Genomic DNA, 16,944 nt, shown 5'->3' with positions numbered 1-16,944 from the left:
TTGGCTGTTTGCTCACGGCTGGAGCATGTCGCCGTGCTTCGAAGTACACGCAATACGGTACAAGATAAGGCCAGATAAGACTAGACTGACGTAGTGCACCATTCGGCCACCGTCGGTCCTTCTTGGTTGGGCAATGCATCACAGCTTCAGGAACGAGAGGTGAACTTGGTGACAGTGTAGCTGTGAGAGCATCGGAGCCTGTGTTTCAAGTACATATTGCCCTCTCTGGACACACGACAGGCGCGAGACAGCCTCCGCGAATAACACCATGCTTGCTCATACCCAAAACCCCAAGTACTGCCCTGAATCGTGAGGAATCGAAAAGTTTGAATATCGGATCATGAGCCTCGTCTCATCTGTACGGACTGGAGCTTGTCACTGTGTCGACGGTTGCAAACTCGAGTTCAAAGTCGTCGATCTCTTCGAACCTCTTGCGAATGGCAGCCAGCCTATCCGAGACCTCAACAGCCGAAGGCTCTATCGTCTCCTCGTCCTCCTCTGCTGCAGCATCGTTCTCCTTATCCGAAGAGATTCGACGGCTGTAGGTTCTGCTGGCCGGCTTGGCTGCCTTCGTGGACGTTGCAGTCTTCTTGCCGCGTGCCGTCTTCTTGGAAGCCTTTGGCGAGGCGAGCTTGCCCGCACCTGGTCGTTGCCGAGCCCGTCGAGCTGGCATCGACAACTCGTCCTGGTCAGAGTCGACTTGTGTTACGTCCTCTGAAGAGGTCAGGTCGTACTCGTCCTGTGCGCGGACACGATTTCGTCGACGAGGTAGAAGGCCCTTGAGCTGGGCTGTGGATATGCCTGGTTGAGCTCTTGCTTTTGCGTTGCGCTTCTGCTTGGCTGTTGTCTCGGTCTCTTCTGCGGAGTCTTCGTTGTACATCGTCTGCTTGCCAGCCCTTCCTCTTCGGCGTGCTCGAGCCTGCTGAGGCGAAATCTGTGGTGGCGTGGCTTCACGAACAGGACTACTTGACTTTGGCGGAGCGAGTGTCTGACTGAGTATCTCAGAGTCGTCTTGCGTCTGTGCAACAACCTCTTCGCGCGAGGGCAGAACGTCTGGGAGGCTTGGAGAAGGAGATCGCAGTGATTCTTCCACGTCTGCACCGGACGGTGGGTCGAATGGTGGAGAAGAACGAGGTACTTGGACGACTGGAGTCACCTTGCGCTTTCTGCAACGCGATCCGGAGCTCGACAGATGTGCGCCACTGTCATTCGCCCCTTCCTTTTCAGTCGTTGTTCTCTGTTTGTTGACTGGTGTAGATTCGTCTGGAGGGAGAAAATCGTCAAAGTCGAAGTTGTCTGTGTTGCTCAGGCCAGACTCATCGTTGTCTTCGATATCTGTCGTCTGTTGAACCATGCGAAGGAGACTAGGTTGTCTGGCTCGCCTCTTGAAGTTGGCCAAGGCCAGAATCGATGTTTCGTGCGCAGGGGTTGCTCCTACTTTTACAGCAGATGGCGGACGTGTACCGTGAGCTGGCGACTCTGAGTTCAGGGACGAGAATGTGAAATCCCCGAGACCGCTGGTGTCTTCTTCCTCTTGTGCTTCATGGCTTGTAAGATCGCTGGGCGAACGTGTCTGGGTTTGAGCGACTGCTGGTGACGTCTTGGCTGCGGACAGGCGTGCACTGCCTTTTATTGCACGAGCTCCAGCGGTCGCTTTAGATGCCGGCGTGCGAGGCTTTATTGTAGTTGCAGGGAAACCGGACGCTGTAGGAAGCGCGCCAGTCATCTCTAAGTCCACGTCGTTGACCACATCTGGCGATCTTTGCGCCGGCGCACCACGTTTCGCGCGAGTAGCTCTTGTATTAGTGACTAGTCCATCGCTGTCGTCGCTAAAGCTCTGCAATGCTGCGGTCGCTTTTCTGGTCTGCTTTGTGGTAGGTTTCGTGGTTGCTGGCGCAGCTTTCTTGGGCGCGGTCGGTTTCGTGACGCGTGTGGTCGTGGTGACTTTCGACTGAATCTTGGTGCGCGCTGGTCGCGGCATGGTCGCGAGCGAATGTTGACGCGTAAATTCTGATATCTATGTTATACGCGTTCGAATGAAGGTCGTCTCGTGAGTTTGTGTATGGTGGGCGGCGACTGTGCGTATAGTCGATGTTGTCATGCAGAAAGAAGCGCGTTGTTAGCGCGATATCATGCGCCCGCGTGCGGGGCCGTTCACAGCAACAGCCTCTGGAACGGAGAAGTCATGGCGAAACACTGATTTTACTGTACAAGCGAATGCAACGTGGACTGCAGGAGCAAACGCCTGACTGTCGTACAAGCCCAAGCACCGGTGAAGATGGAAGGCAAGGCAGCTGCGTTCAGCCCCAACTACTTTAAATACCTGCTCAGATGCTAGCCATGTTAGATTCACTTCCTCAGTTTCCAAACCTATTTCCGTCAATATGACTACCTTCACGCCACCGTTTGACTTCACATCTTCATTGCAAGAGTATGCGATATCCGAGAAAGATCACCTCGACCAACACGGTGATGTCCACATAATATGTACAGGCGCAGTCGTTTTCAACAAGGAAGGGAAGTTGCTTCTAGTTCAGCGTGCCAAAGACGAGAAGGCATTTCCAGACCTCTGGGTAAATTAGTCTTCTCACTCCCTCCAACAGTAGGTGCGAGCGAACGGAGCGCTGACCGATACTAGGAAATCCCGGGAGGAAAGATGGATGATACAGACGAGACAATACTGCATGCCGCCGCCCGCGAGCTGAAGGAAGAGACGGGTCTTACGGCAACTCGGGCGGTCAGAAAGGTGGCGCAGTTTACATTCTCTGACGGCCGGAGGAATCGTCCAACTAAAACGTGGCTGAAGGTACCTTGTTGGTCCAAGACGGGGCGGAACACTGCTGACTACTTCCAGCTGATCTTCCAATTCGAGGTGGACAACCTTGATGCCATTGTTCTGGATCCAATCGAGCACCAGCACTTTGCATGGGCATCTGAGGATGAGGTGGTCAATGATCTGGTCGCCGAAGGGAGTGTATTTCTCAAGTACATCTCACAGGAGAACAAAGATGTCAAGCTCGAAGCGTTCAAGCTGCAAAGAGCGGCAGCAGTGTCGGCCTAGAGTAACCCAGAAGCGAAAGTGATGTAGACAGGCGTTGCCAATACAGGCTTCTCATGCATGTGGAGTGACTGCAATCATACATTTAGCTTACATTGACAACCCCGTCCAACTGAGGCACACCCCTGCGACTTGCACATGCTGGAACTTCGTCATTTCACTGCCGACGCGGCGCAGCTGTTCCTGTCTCATGCGAGTGACGGGACACCCGGCATACTGTGGGTATGGAGTTGCGATGATGTGCAGCAGACACACCTGCATCACGTCTGCGATTGGAGGGACCTCTGGTTTGGCGAGGAGAGGCCCTGGGGAGTGCACACGAATGCGCCTTCCCGTCAAGAAGATCTGGGGAAGGCGCCGACCAGATCGCAGATACGGAAGCTCGCAGTCTCGAATTACTTTCACGTTCACTCGACCGCGACTCGTGGAAGCCAGACAAAGGAAAAACACCGTTTCGCGAGGTGTATGGTGATCGCCGTGCAAGGCCGGAGCCCACTATTTGGTTAGCGCAGCTCATACCGCTTGAGGCACACTCCAGTCTCCAGGGCTCGATCGCGTGTCGACCAGGTCGCAACCCTCACCAACATCGACTCAGAGACGACGACATGGCGTCGGGCGAGCATTCTTTCATGGCGCAGCCGCTGCAGCCTCCAGCACCGTCACCTCTGGCTCCGCAGCCCAGCAACGACGCATCGTCGTAGGTCGCCCCGCGCGTGTGCGCAGGCACGCCCTGGCAGCAAGACGCTCACAACACCAGGCATAGCCCGACTTCTGCGCCGAATCTGGGCCCGAGTTTTCGTAGGCAACGCGCTTCGCGAGCATGCGAAAGTGAGTACCACCCCCGTCTTTATGCAGGCTCCTGTGCCTGAAGAAAGAAGACCGGGCGAGCTGCGGTCCTATAGCTTAGCTTAAGACTGCCTCGGCACCTCGGTCTGGCGATGATGAATGCGACAAATGCTAACAACGCGTGCAGCGTGCCACTCGCGCAAAGTGAGTAATCACAACACGGCACGCCGTGAGTGGCGATAGTAACACCGCGCAGGTTCGATGCGATGCCGCCTCATTGGGCGTCCCCTGCACCAACTGCACCGCCTTCTCCATCGAATGCCGCATCCCCACCCCGAAGCGCAAGAAGATCCAGACGTCGCGCAGCAAAGAGGCAGACGGCGCGAGCGAAGCAGGCGACAACAATGACGCCCGCTCGCCAGCCAGCACGTCGGTCGAGCCTCGCGACAAGACGACCGTCTCCAACTCCGAGAATGGCACGCCTGCGACCAACTTCTCGCAACAGTACGCCGCCCAGCAGGCCACCCACAATGGCACCTACGCGCAGTTCATGAAGCCCAAGTTTGCCCGGGCGCCGATAAAAGAAGCCGGCCGCGTTGCATATCTGGGTGAATCGTCGAACCTCTCACTGCTAGTCCATGATCGCTATGGAACAACAGACGTGGTCCACTACCCGCTGCCTGAGAATGTGCGCGGTGCCAAAGCTCGCGTGAATGAAATGGACAACATGGAGATCGAGATCCTGCACCAAAGAGGCGCCTTCCTGCTGCCACCGAGGGCGTTGTGTGACGAACTTGTCGAAGCCTTCTTCAAGTGGGTTGCCCCAGTCGTGCCTGTGATTAACCGCAGCCGATTCATGCGCCAGTACCGAGATCCAAAGAACCCTCCGTCTTTGCTTCTGTTGCAGGCTGTTCTTCTAGCTGGCTCGAGAGTCTGCACAAACCCTCAGTTGATGGACTCGAGCGGTTCGACCACGCCTGCTGCCATGACCTTCTACAAGCGTGCAAAGGCCCTCTTTGACGCCAATTTCGAAGATGACCGAGTCACCATCGTTCAGGCGCTGATTCTGATGGGCTGGTATTGGGAAGGTCCCGAGGGTAAGACCGACAAGAAACCATGGGCTACTGACTTGACTAAACGGTTACAGATGTGACGAAAAATGTGTTCTACTGGACTCGAGTTGCTATCGTTGTAGCGCAAGGGTCAGGTATGCACCGAAGGTAAATAAGCTTGGTTCCTACATTCCGGATGAAACTGACTGTGACAGCGTGGAGAGATCACAACTAAGCCGCTCAGACAAGCGATTATGGAAGCGCATTTGGTGGACACTCTACAGCCGAGATCGTTCGGTAGCCGTTGCCCTCGGCAGACCAGTTGCGATTGATCCAGAGGACTCAGACGTAGAGATGATCTCAGAAGACGACTTCATTGACGACGAGACAGATCGCCCGGCGGAGCATCCCCCAGACCCCGTCCATGTTCAGTTCTTCATCAACTACGTCAAGTTGAGCGAGATTATGGGGTTAGTTCTGTCGCAGCAGTACTCGGTGGCATCCAAGTATCGCAGAGCGAATGCCATAGATTTGACCCACAGCGACATGGCCCTCGCGGATTGGCTGCAACACTGCCCGCCGGAAGTGCAGTGGGATCGAACACGGCACCATTTCTGGGCTGCGTTATTGCACTCGAACTACTATACCACGCTCTGCCTGTTACACCGCGCGCATATGCCACCAGCCGGATCACCGAAGGCGAATAACCTGGATGGTTTTGGCGAAGAGCACGCATACCCATCCAGAAACATCGCGTATCAGGCTGCGGCTATGATAACATCAATAATCGAAAATCTTCGAGCGCACGATGAGATACGATACACCCCAGCTTTCATCGTGTACAGCTTGTTTTCAGCTCTCATCATGCACGTCTACCAGATGAAGTCATCCAATAAGTCAGTTGTATCGGCGACAGAGCAGCGCCTGCAGATTTGTCTGGATGCTCTGAAAGAGGTTTCTAAGGTCTGGCTTGTCGCAAAGATGGTACACACTCTGTTTGAGTCCATCTTGGGAAACAAAAATCTTGAAGAGCGTCTGCAGAAGGCGGCTGGCCGGAATCACAAGAAGAACAAGCCATCCAGCGTACCACCTCCTCCGCCAAAGCCGGCTCAGGAAGCACCAAAGCGCAAGTTTGAAGAGATGGACTTTGGAGGTTTCCCCACGATCAACGGACCCCCAGCAGCTCAGGTCTCATATGAGCGGTCAAGACCTCAGACTCCTGCAGTCACGCCTTCACGAGAGCTGCCACCTCAGCCACAGCAAATGCCTCAGATGTCAGCTGGATCGCCGCAAATGAACCGCCACAACCATGACACTTTTATGGGCCCTTCACGTTCAGGCACCCGTCCGACCACACCCTTCAACCCTTCGTACTCATACCCGGGAACGCCTCCCGATTTCTTCCTGATCACTCGCGACACACCCAACATCAGTCAAGAAGTATGGCAAAATTTCCAGCCCGATCAGTTGTTCCCAGCAGACACTCAAGTCAACTTCCCTCAGCCGGCGCAGTCGCTGGTCGATCCAGCTCTGTCACAACCTCAGAATATAGCCATACAACAACAAAGCAATGACAACGTGCAGTCGCAATCACAGCAGTCTCAACAGCAGATGCAAAACTCTATGAACGGCCAGTTCGACCAGAATAATCCACAAGCATGGGCGCAACAAATGGAGATGATGCAGCAGAACCAGCAGCAGCACGGCGCGCAAGACGATACTTGGAGCAACAGCTCTGGCGGGAGACACAACCCTGTCGTTCCCATGAGTCTCAATGTAGACGACTGGTTCAACTTCTTCGGCATCAACGGCGAGGCTGATATGTCGCACCTGTTTCAACACGGTCCGCCCTGAGTACCTCTGGATGGCTTTAGTCGCTTGTGGGATTATGAATGATGTTGTAGAGGGTTGCATAGCATTGGCGTTGATCTATCGGTATCTACATGCAGTAGATTTACTCAGGGTTGTTGGAAATCAGTGCTCCTATTCCGTCTACTTGAAAATGTACTCTGACTTGAATGATAATACTGTGGAAGGTTAGGAACACATCATCAGCAAGAAGAACTGGGAGATAAACATGAAAATTTCTGCTGCGCTTTGCGCTTCCACGCGATGAGTCTTAAAGTGCCGATGCGGATCGCGTGCAGATGCATGATGCAGCCTTGCTGTCCAGCACTTGTTTCTCGTCACGGACTGCCTGAGGCCCACCCTTCGCTCCTCCCCGCCTTGCAAAGATCTGCGCTTGCCCAAAGGGCTCTAGCGCCTAGTCGCATCGCATCAACCTCGCAACACCACGCGACGAGCTCCAACAACGACAAAGTGAAGTCGCCCAACTTTGGTGGCGACAATTGAGAAGTACACGTCTCTCAGGTCGAAACGCATCTCTGCAGCATGAACCATCCTGGTTAGTTTACCCCAGCTATGCAATATGCCGCCTGCACCTTTGCGACGGCGAGCTCGAAATTACGTGCATAAATGCTATACTTTCGCTGCAGCTGCTCAGCCAGCTTCCTCGGCTTCCGGCTGCTAGAACAACTGCTCCAATGTTTCACGACTGTCGCTTCGATCGCCCTCCTTGCTACATCGACCCTTTCACGCTCGGCCCCGTCAAATGCGCTTGAACGATCTCAATGCTGACAACTTCCTTCCCGACAGGACCAGGGCAACAACTACGCAATACACCTTCCAACATGTTCCAAATTCGACAGAACGAAAGCCGTCAGCCACTCGGCACGAACCGACTCCAGAACGGCAAGCTTGGTGAGGAGACATCGACCGGATACGTGGACTTGCGTCGCTGACTTGGGTGTGACAAGGCGGTGGGCAAGCTCAGTGGGGCTCAGGTGCTTTCACTGGACCGGCGGGAGGCGCATCAGGGCTACCTGCAGCACAAACACGAACGAACGGAGGGCCTGCGTCGAGCTTTGCGCAAGCAATGGGGAATTCGCAGCCACAGACGCCGCTCAACCTTGAGTAAGTCACTATATCGATGCCGAGACTGAAGGGCAAGAGACGGAGGCCGCAGCTCCGGAAGCGTCTATTCCAGCAGCAGCGGTAGTCCCTCGCAGCAGGTAACCCTTTGGATGAAGAACATCTGCTAAACTTTTGCGATTATAGGGAGTTTCCGTCGTTGTCTGGCGCCCCTCAAGCACAACAAAACACGACCGCGCAGCAGTTGTGGGCGAACCCTACCCTCCGAACCACCCCGCACACGACCATCCAGCGTCCGCAAGGGCAAACGCCACAGCAAGGGCAGCAAGGACAGATACCCAACCAACAACTGCAAGGCCTCAGCAACGAAGATTCACCGCAAGGTCAGTTCGGTGGTGCTGGTGACGACTACCGCTTTGGTGGGCAAGGAGGCGTTGGCCAGCTGTCTGGTGGTGTGCAACCGCAGACCGGCAACATTGAAGAATTTCCGCCGTTAGGGAACAATACTGCGGGAGAGATCGGGCCTGATCGACGGGCAGGTCTGATCCAGAATGCAGCTGCGTTCGGTGCGACCCCAGGCGCGAGCGCTTTCCCAGGGCTAGGGCAGACACGAAACGGCCTAACGAGTCCGACCGAGAGCCAGGGCAACCGATCTTCGAATGCTGCCGTGGGCGGAAGTCTTGCAGGTGGTACATCAAGAACACCGTTTGAAGGCATGCGTGCGACACAGACGAACCAGCAGGAGGTGTGTACACCAGCCCATCCTGGTGATGTATCTAATGACGAGCAGGGTGGTCCGCGGACAGGGCTGGCGCCGGGGAACCTGTCATTTCTCGGACGCAGTGGCGGTGATGCCACACCGGCAGGGCAACGGCCCCAGCAATTCGAGTCAGGCTTCGGTGCAGACAGCGTTGCCTCGCCGGACACACAAACAACGCTTCACAAGAAGCTCGCGGAGATGACAGATCAGGAGCGCTACGGCCTGCCAGGCTTGCTATCCATGATTCCCCTCGAGAGCCCAGACTACTCTTCGCTCGCCATGGGGCAAGACCTGACGGTCTTGGGACTGGATCTGAGCCGGCCAGAGTAGGTGTACAGTCTTCATCAAGATGCAAAGCTAATGCAGTCAGTAATTCGCCTCTACATCCGACGTTCGGATCGCCCTTCGTCGAAGCCAACGCCAAGCCTGTAATACCGCCTGACTTCACACTTCCAGCGGCATACACCGTCACGAACGTACCACCACTACACTCAAAGATGACCAGCTTCTCTGCCGAGACATTACTAGCTATCTTCTATCAGCACCCTCGAGATATATTGCAGGAGATTGCCGCGGCCGAGCTCTATAACAGGGATTGGAGGTGGCATATTCAGCTCAAGCAGTGGATGATGAAGGACCCCGATCTACCGGCGCCGATAAGGTTGTCGCCCAAGGAGGAGCGTGGATGGTACCTATTCTTCGATGTCACCAACTGGAGACGTGAGCGCGTAAGTATCTGCGGCACCAATCACCAAACTCAGGCTAACTAATTTGCAGAGGGAGTTTGAGCTCAACTACGACCATCTAGATCAGCGTCATGGCAGCCCTGGCATGACTGGAGCTATGTAGGAAGAGCTCTTGTCGTACATCCAATCGTCGAAACAGCTTCGTGAACGTGCTACATTGCTCAATTGTTGACCGCCACTCGAGCGCTCAGCTATTTTTTCTGGTGAAGCAGGGCGCCAGTGTTCTCCAATAGAACGCAATACGAAGTTTCGCTCGAAGTACAATGCTCGCACCTTTGATTCACATCCTGATTCTTACGGACGAAATCTGTGTAGCACCTCCCCTTTCGACTGGCTTGGAAGCCGCTTGCGATGGTCTGTTCGCTCATTTACAGCGCAATGTTCACCTTCGCATGTCCTTGAAAAGTCTTGACTGCTTGAGCACTGATGCCTGAAGAGAACCTGACTTGCATCCATGATTAATGCTACTCACTCACATCGGGAGGCCTTCAACCGGTCTATACACTTCGAACAATTTGGTGTCGGGCCCGCATGGGGCCTCTTACACTAGCTGACGTGAGGTATGTTGGATTTTTGTTTTGTTTCGGTCTCTGAACGCGTTTGTGCTTGGCCATCTACAAGTCATGACGTTCCTACAATTGTTCGAGGTAGCGTGCTAGCTGCGCCAGCTTTTGCCGAAGTCTACAGGCTACTGCATCACTTCATCGGCTGAGGTAGTATCGACCATGTAAGAGGAGGCTTGGGGAATATTCGAGGGCATGCTTTGCTGGTCCAATCGTTAATGATGTAAACAACGGTCAGCCATTCTGGGGATTGACCAAAGTACACCGCCAATCACACCACAAACCCACAATCAGGGACCTGCACAACGTCTTCGACGAGCAAGTGTGCTGCAAAACCCCAGCTTTGACTGTTCAACTGCAGATTAGGCGCAAAACATGACCTCTGTTCCGTCTTATCTTCGCATGGTCCGCACATTCTTCGCTAGCCATGGAGTCGTTTCGCACATCTCTGTCGCATACATAGGGGCCTTCCCCGGATTCCCATGGGTTCGACTGGTACGTGCTTTTCCATTAACCATGGCCCGACTGGCTACGTTATCGGCGCAGCCTAGCACCCAGGTATATACCACGATTTCGCACAATGCTGCAAATTCAGGCCTTTGCAGCTTTGAGCAGGGCTCATCATGGCGGTTGAGGTTGCCCAGAGCCTATCCCAGGTGAAGAAAGATGGAAGATGGCAGTCTTTCAGACACAACACTGCTCCAAGCATCAGTTCAAGCCCTCCTGGCTCGATTCCTCCACGGCGGTCCTCCCTCAGGACGTTTAGAGGGAGGAGGCCGTTGGCTCCAATTCAAGAGTACAAGGCGAGCCCCATTACGACTCGTAGCACAGGCAGCCTCGAGGATTTAATACGTACTTACCACCCGACGTCTTGGAAGTCATCATCAGAACGGCTCGTCCTAATCTCGGAGAGTCCCCAGCTGCAACAGATTCAATCCGTGAGCTTGAGCTTCTCAGAAGAATCGTGGAGGTATGAACCTGCACCAAAACTGTACAGGACTCACAGCCAATGGACCAGACCACCGCCAGCTGCGTACGTCCCGAGCGGCATTCCCGCGTTCGAGAGTTCTACGTCTCTCCAATACCAATATACACCTAATTCAGAGCCTACGCTGTCTCCAGAGACAGCTGTCACCCCGGTTCTTGACGAGCAGGACTCTTCAGAACACGAAACAGAAATTTTGTCTGTCGGACCAGATCTGCCACGCGAGGACATCGCCGAGCTCTTCCACAGAGCTGAAGAGTACTATCGAGGACACCCGGAAGTTGTGAGAGAATCTGGCAAAGTCTGGGTCCGTGTTAACTCGGTCAGCCATGGCCTGAGCAAGACCTTGAAGACAATGGGTTCGCTGCGTAAGAAGAAGCCGTCGTGCGAAGCACGACTCGGCCGTACTATCCCTGTGTACTCGCGGCTCAAATGTTACGAAAAGCCAGGACGAGTGAAGAGGATGAAGATTGTGCTACAGGACTGCTGGAGAAAATTCAGGAACTGGTCTACGGGCAGGGACACCGCGCTTCAGGCCAGACAGCTCGCCCCTGCGACCGCCCACCCGATGATGAATATCTCAGTCGCGTCACTCAATACGACGCCTACGCGCGATACCAGGCCGCAGATGGGACACAGGAGGCTCTCGAGAGCCCCAAAGCTGGAAGGGTGGGAGGCTGTGGCGTATCGTGGACATACGAGGAATGATAGCAAGCACTCGACGTACGACGAACCGTTGAAGAGGCGTAGATCCAGCTTGTTCCTGGACATCTACTCAACGGATGGCTCTGTCGCCGGTTGATGTAGTTCTTTACATTCTTTGTATCAGCCGGCGGATTGTCGCAGCAAGTCAGGGTTGTCCGTTTGATTTGACGGGGCGGTATTGCCTAGATAGCAAAGCTCTACTACGGCCATTGAGCCAATGCTCGCTAACTTCCAGAAACCACTGGAAGTTCGTCAGCTCTTGATGATCGTTGTAATGCGATCGTGTCAGACCATCAGAGCTGAGAAGCTTGCTTGAAGCCAATGACGTACCCACTCAGCTCCACATTAAAGCTGATCTCAACCTCAACTTGATCGTCAATTGAATCTGAGACTACACACTCACTGTACTCGCACCGTGAGCACCGACGGATAAATCCACAATACAGGGTAACGACCCTCGGCGCGAATACCGACCTCGGTTTTCTCTTCCTCGGACGCCTCGCCAAAGCCCCTCCGGCATACCCAAAGAAGCAACCTCCGCACCGTGGCGTTCCCCTCATTCCCCTGTCAGCTGCATTCACCCGCCTCAACCCCGGATAACAAAACCAATTGATCCCCGGCCGCTAAGATGGCTCCCAAACGCGCCCTGTTCTCTCTCAACGTCGATTCACAAGCCGACCACATCTACCAACGCATCAAGGACCACTCCAAACCGGGCGAGAAGACGAGGGTCATTGAAACTACAGGACCAACTGTCGGCCACACAGACCTCCAGTACCTCAGCAAACCGTTCGAAAATCTCGTCAACCGCACCGTGCAAGGCGTCGAAGAAGAAACCGGCAAGAAACTCCACAGCGCAGAGAGAGAACTCACATACTCCTCCCAACGCAGCACCGCGGGAACAAGCTCCAAACACACCGTGAAAGACTCGACCCGCACCAAGGGCCGCATCGAGAAGCTGTACGACACCTCCGACCTCTAAGCCCCCCAACTCAGAAGACAAGATATTCGAATATGTCCGCTCCCTCCCCCCTCCGCATAGTCGTCGGCTGCGACAGTGCGGGCGTCAGCTACAAGAACGCCATAATCGCCGACCTCAAGAAATCGAATCTCGTCTCAGACATTATCGACATCGGCGTCCCCGAGACGACTGATGATACAGCGTACCCCCACGTTGCCGTCGACGCGGCGAAGCTCGTTGCTGAGGGCAAGGCAGACCGCGCGGTGCTGATCTGCGGCACTGGATTGGGCGTGGCGATCAGTGCGAACAAGGTGCCTGGCATTCGGGCTGTGACTGCGCACGATTCTTTCAGTGTAGAGAGGTCGATCTTGAGTAATGATGCGCAGGTGTTGTGTATGGGTGAGAGGGTCATTGGGCTGGAGCTGGCGAGGAGACTGATCAGGGAGTGGCTTGGATACAGATTCGATAAGAGCAGTGCGAGTGCGGCGAAGGTCGATGCTATTACGGAACACGAGAAGAAGAATTTCGCGGGTCTGGGTAAATTTGACAGTGTTACGAGCTGCTCGTAAGACAGTCACTAGGGAGGGATGAGGATGGACAAGATCGATTCACTGGTATTATATCGAGCAAAATCATCATCTTCTTCTACATACGATAATAGGACGTTGAAAACAAGTTCTCCTGTCCGACTCGCCGTCTGTCGTGGTACTGTTTTGGGGATGCCGCGGTACGCTTTCTCGTTCTCGGGAACTACGCCTCTGGTGAGCTAGGTTCTCCCTTGACCAATTGCTCCCTCTCTATTTATGACATAAATACTACAGCAAAAACAGTAGATTTAAATTATCGCAGGACGTCCGAAGACTTCGTTCCTGCGTCAATGGGCGCCAGACTTGTCCAATGCGCCCACCCTACCTCTCAGATAGCAGAAACAGTCGACTGTATGCACAGTTTAAAAAAAAGTGCTAGCAACACCTGTAGCTATAAAAGAAGCAACTACTAGCTGCGCAAGGATTTCTCTTGCCTTTCAGAGTGCTATAGGGACTAGCGCGCTACGAGGCTGTAATTGCGTGTGAGATGACTTTGGATGTGGAGTGAGTTGAGCGATGTGTGGGTGTTCTTGTGGCTACCGTAATCTGGTGTGATTCAATGGTAAGAATGCCATTGAAGTTCTGTGGGCAGAAGCAAGGCGGCTCAACATGACATTTGTACCTCCTGAATTAACGAATTTACTTCATAGTACTACTCTATTACCACCTCCTCACATGAGCTGTACTTTCTCCCACTTCGCCCCCCTCAAAAACCGTTCATACGCACCTCTCTCCCCCTCTACGCTTGCACTCTTTGCGCTCCTAGCCTCCCATCCCCTCGTCACAAGTTCAGTCTCCACGAGTCCCACACGCTCATATATTCCCTCATCCTCATCCACCACGCAAACAAGCAACGCCTCTGCCTTGCCATTACGATGACTGACATCGCCATTATGTCGGATTTGCAAAACAAACACGATGTACTCATCCGCACACGTGCCCGTCTCCACCCCTTCAAACAACTCCTCATCCAAGTACGCCTTCCCAATAACCTCGCCAAACTCATCTTTAAGCAGCGAATTGGGATACAGATAATTTTTCTCCTTATCCCACTCCGGAAAGCTCGGCGCCCTTTTCTCCAGTCTTGGTACCTCACGTATCAAGCCTTCAAAGCTCAGTATTGCAGACTCCACGCGTCCGTAGCGATTGTTCCCCGTCGCTGCGACAGTAACAGAAATAGAGCTAATATCGCAAACCGGTTGCTTCATCGTGCGCATGAGCCAAACTCGTGAGTCTACACAACTCCACGACCACGATGGAACGCGCGTCTTGGGCTGAGGAGGAATCATCCACATCAGTCCGCGGGGTATATCCTGTTTCCAGAGTCCGGCTACGTAGCTGGTTTTCCGATCCTCATCACCAGTACGACTCCCCGATGCAGGCCTTGGCAACGCCTCGTCGAACACCGACACAATCCCCGATAGCGCAGGTAACTTGTCATCCGGGAACGTGAGGTTTCTCTCCACGAACTGCGATAGAACTTCATACCACAATTTTAACGTTTCTTGCTCTCTTGTTGCCCCTGTACCAGTACCAGTATCGAGGTTGAGAATGCTGCGAAGCGACGACACACCCCCAGTCATCTTCTCGAATTCCTGGGGCTCGAGCTGTGTGTTTTGAGAGTAGCGGGTCGTCTGGCATTCCCAGTGCATTTGTGCCGCTCCGAAGAAGATACTGCGGCGCGATAGGATGCGTTCCTGGAGTGTCCAACCCCGTCTGTTCAACGGACCGCGCTCGACGTCTGTGAGGTACGAACTCGACTCAGGTGTGCGCTGGTTAAAATAGTACCTTCCCAGTCCGCGGGGATGACATATAGGTACGAATCCCGATCTGGTGTCATCGTCGTTGGTACCTTGCAGAAATCCAGTGTCGGAGGATGGAGCGCGAGACGCGGATATGGTAAGGGTAGAGCGATTATAAATCTGAGCCATCTTTGAAGCTTCGATTTCCCAGTCTGCTGTGCTGTCTTGAATGATGCACAATGAATCTATCCAGAGGTAGCGGAACCCGAGACGACGAGTAGTCAGCACCGCGTCTCTCAGATTTGCACTCAGTACATGCATCGGTATGCGTTTTTTGTAGTCGTCTAGATTCGAAAGCAGCGTCTTCACTGCGACGCCGCCTCCCCAGCAGTGGCTTAGTGTTAGATATGTCCCTTTCATACCTTCACTCTCGAGTAATCGGAGCTCTTGCGATCCATCCGCCCCGACATCCACAATCCGCGACGGCAACGCAACGACTTCACCTAAACGCGCATCATGTAGCGTTCTTTTCTTGACCCTGCAATTCGGATGATTAATCATACAATGCTCCAGCCACCGGAACGGCAGATGCGAGAAATCCACTCTCGGCGCTCTTCGATTTAGTATAATTGCTGCAAGCGAAGCATCCGTATCTACTGATTAAATAAGCTCCAACGGCAACTGTCCATGAAGTGCCGTACCATCGTCAGCCCAGACGTCCACGTACTTGCCGTAAGACACAACACCTCTGTGTCTTTCCGTCTTCGACCACACATCAACACACAGCTGTAAGGCGCCAATTAGTTCGACCCGACTGTTGTAGTTGGAATCTCTATTCAATCTCAACGTCACAGGGTCCTCTTCGCCAATGCCTGGTTTATTCGGATACTTTGGGTCTGCATTCGTAGGTTCGTAGAAGATTGCGCACGAGGCGCAATCTTCCGCCGAAGCCCGCAAAGCAGCATATGTCTCGTGGTGGGGAAAGGTCCGGCCGAGTGTACTGCGACCGGTTGTTTGGGACCACTTGTAATTTTCCAAGATGAGAGGCAGGTCGATGGCCCTGCAGGTGGAGCAGATCGGCATTATGTGGTATGGAAAGAAAATGGGGATTTGCGAACATTTCGGAGTGGAAGAAGTTGCAGATATCGTAAGTATAGCTGTCAATGCCAAGTATTGGTGGCACACTGTGGGGTTGTTCAGCTGACAAGGCACGACCGAGGTCAGACCACAGTATACGCAATGATGCGACGCAGTTTGGGGCCTAGAGCGGCGCAACACTTTATATCTGGAGTGTACTGCCTATTTCAACTCGTAATAGCGTAACTACTATAGGTTTGATGAACAGGGTACTTGAAGCTACCAAACACTAGATCGGTTCACAAAAATCGCTCGGCATAATTAATTAACGTTAAAAAAGAAAGCTCTCTACTCCTCTTGCGATTCCGCCTGCGACCAGCGACACCGCAGGCGTATTACTATACTATCTCGTGTCAGTTGTGCTCACAAGCTCTTCCATGACGTCCAACACTTCCGCCTGCAACCATTGCGACGTCGAACTCATGGATTTGATGATAATTTGACGAGGATCGGCATTAATGAGAAGATGCAGAAACGGCTGGAGAAACTACCGTGTCTGTGCGCGCAACGCCCGGAGTCACACAACGCCTGCTTTTTACTAGTAAAAGTAGCAAAATCTAGCATCTTTAAAGCTAGATAACTCTTTATCTAGCTAAGAAATAGAAGTACTTTATTAGAATTACTATAGGTTAATTTTAATTTTCTATAACTTTATAGTAAATAGTTTTTTAAAATTCCTATTATTTAAGGTACTTATTTTTTTAACTAGTAGACTAAGAAATTTTAAACCTTAGTAATAAACTTAGATATTATAATTTAGTATAGTAACTAGTATAGCAGCTTTAATATTAGTATTAAAATCCTTTCTATTTCTTATCTAACCTAAACTATCACCAAGTGTCCCACATCACCAAGTAGGCTGGCGGATGGGTAGGGTAGGGTAGGGTATAGGTATAGTCACGTGATTTATGGGTAGGAACTAGGTAGGGTA

General features: G+C 53.1%; 8 protein-coding genes across 8 annotated transcripts; 6 read left to right on the top strand and 2 right to left on the bottom strand.

Moving 5' to 3' along the window:
• Window positions 1–18: 18 nt before the first annotated feature.
• M421DRAFT_261870 (uncharacterized protein) lies at window positions 19–2,273 on the bottom strand. Its single transcript, XM_033588697.1, has one exon. The coding sequence runs from the start codon at window positions 1,979–1,981 to the stop codon at window positions 353–355; it is 1,629 nt and encodes a 542-aa protein (XP_033445454.1). The 5' UTR covers window positions 1,982–2,273; the 3' UTR covers window positions 19–352.
• On the top strand, window positions 2,238–3,186 carry M421DRAFT_423994 (uncharacterized protein). The gene is made up of 3 exons (XM_033593617.1): window positions 2,238–2,517; window positions 2,639–2,806; window positions 2,855–3,186. The coding sequence occupies exons 2-3, from the start codon at window positions 2,657–2,659 to the stop codon at window positions 3,059–3,061; spliced, it is 357 nt and encodes a 118-aa protein (XP_033445453.1). The 5' UTR covers window positions 2,238–2,517; window positions 2,639–2,656; the 3' UTR covers window positions 3,062–3,186.
• A 20-nt stretch (window positions 3,187–3,206) lies between these two features.
• Window positions 3,207–7,004, top strand: M421DRAFT_423993 (uncharacterized protein). The gene is made up of 6 exons (XM_033593616.1): window positions 3,207–3,755; window positions 3,816–3,886; window positions 4,032–4,048; window positions 4,101–4,941; window positions 4,992–5,064; window positions 5,112–7,004. Exons 1-6 carry the CDS (start codon window positions 3,664–3,666, stop codon window positions 6,748–6,750), a joined length of 2,733 nt encoding a protein of 910 aa, XP_033445452.1. The 5' UTR covers window positions 3,207–3,663; the 3' UTR covers window positions 6,751–7,004.
• Window positions 7,005–7,689: 685 nt separating this feature from the next.
• On the top strand, window positions 7,690–9,441 carry M421DRAFT_260885 (uncharacterized protein). The gene is made up of 3 exons (XM_033588692.1): window positions 7,690–7,869; window positions 8,014–8,913; window positions 8,958–9,441. Exons 1-3 carry the CDS (start codon window positions 7,832–7,834, stop codon window positions 9,355–9,357), a joined length of 1,338 nt encoding a protein of 445 aa, XP_033445451.1. The 5' UTR covers window positions 7,690–7,831; the 3' UTR covers window positions 9,358–9,441.
• Window positions 9,442–10,110: 669 nt separating this feature from the next.
• Window positions 10,111–12,142, top strand: M421DRAFT_260865 (uncharacterized protein). The gene has a single exon (XM_033588691.1). The coding sequence runs from the start codon at window positions 10,520–10,522 to the stop codon at window positions 11,681–11,683; it is 1,164 nt and encodes a 387-aa protein (XP_033445450.1). The 5' UTR covers window positions 10,111–10,519; the 3' UTR covers window positions 11,684–12,142.
• A 41-nt stretch (window positions 12,143–12,183) lies between these two features.
• M421DRAFT_423991 (ribose 5-phosphate isomerase) lies at window positions 12,184–13,173 on the top strand. Its single transcript, XM_033593615.1, has one exon. It carries the CDS (start codon window positions 12,601–12,603, stop codon window positions 13,114–13,116), a length of 516 nt encoding a protein of 171 aa, XP_033445448.1. The 5' UTR covers window positions 12,184–12,600; the 3' UTR covers window positions 13,117–13,173.
• M421DRAFT_12214 (uncharacterized protein) lies at window positions 12,221–12,520 on the top strand (the record flags this gene model as incomplete). Its single annotated transcript, XM_033587307.1, has 1 exon — window positions 12,221–12,520. A coding segment is annotated over one exon (300 nt), but the record flags the coding sequence as incomplete, so codon positions are not given.
• Window positions 13,174–14,375: 1,202 nt separating the features above from the next.
• Window positions 14,376–15,437, bottom strand: M421DRAFT_70433 (HET-domain-containing protein; the record flags this gene model as incomplete). Its single annotated transcript, XM_033596706.1, has 2 exons — window positions 14,376–14,502; window positions 14,545–15,437. Coding segments are annotated over 2 exons (1,020 nt in total), but the record flags the coding sequence as incomplete, so codon positions are not given.
• Window positions 15,438–16,944: the final 1,507 nt, after the last annotated feature.

The sequence above is a fragment of the Didymella exigua genome, assembly GCF_010094145.1.
Source record: "Didymella exigua CBS 183.55 unplaced genomic scaffold M421scaffold_31, whole genome shotgun sequence".
NCBI classification, from domain to species: Eukaryota; Fungi; Ascomycota; class Dothideomycetes; order Pleosporales; family Didymellaceae; genus Didymella; species Didymella exigua.
Note: the sequence above shows the minus strand (reverse complement) of the source record. Positions and strands in the feature narration are given on the sequence as shown.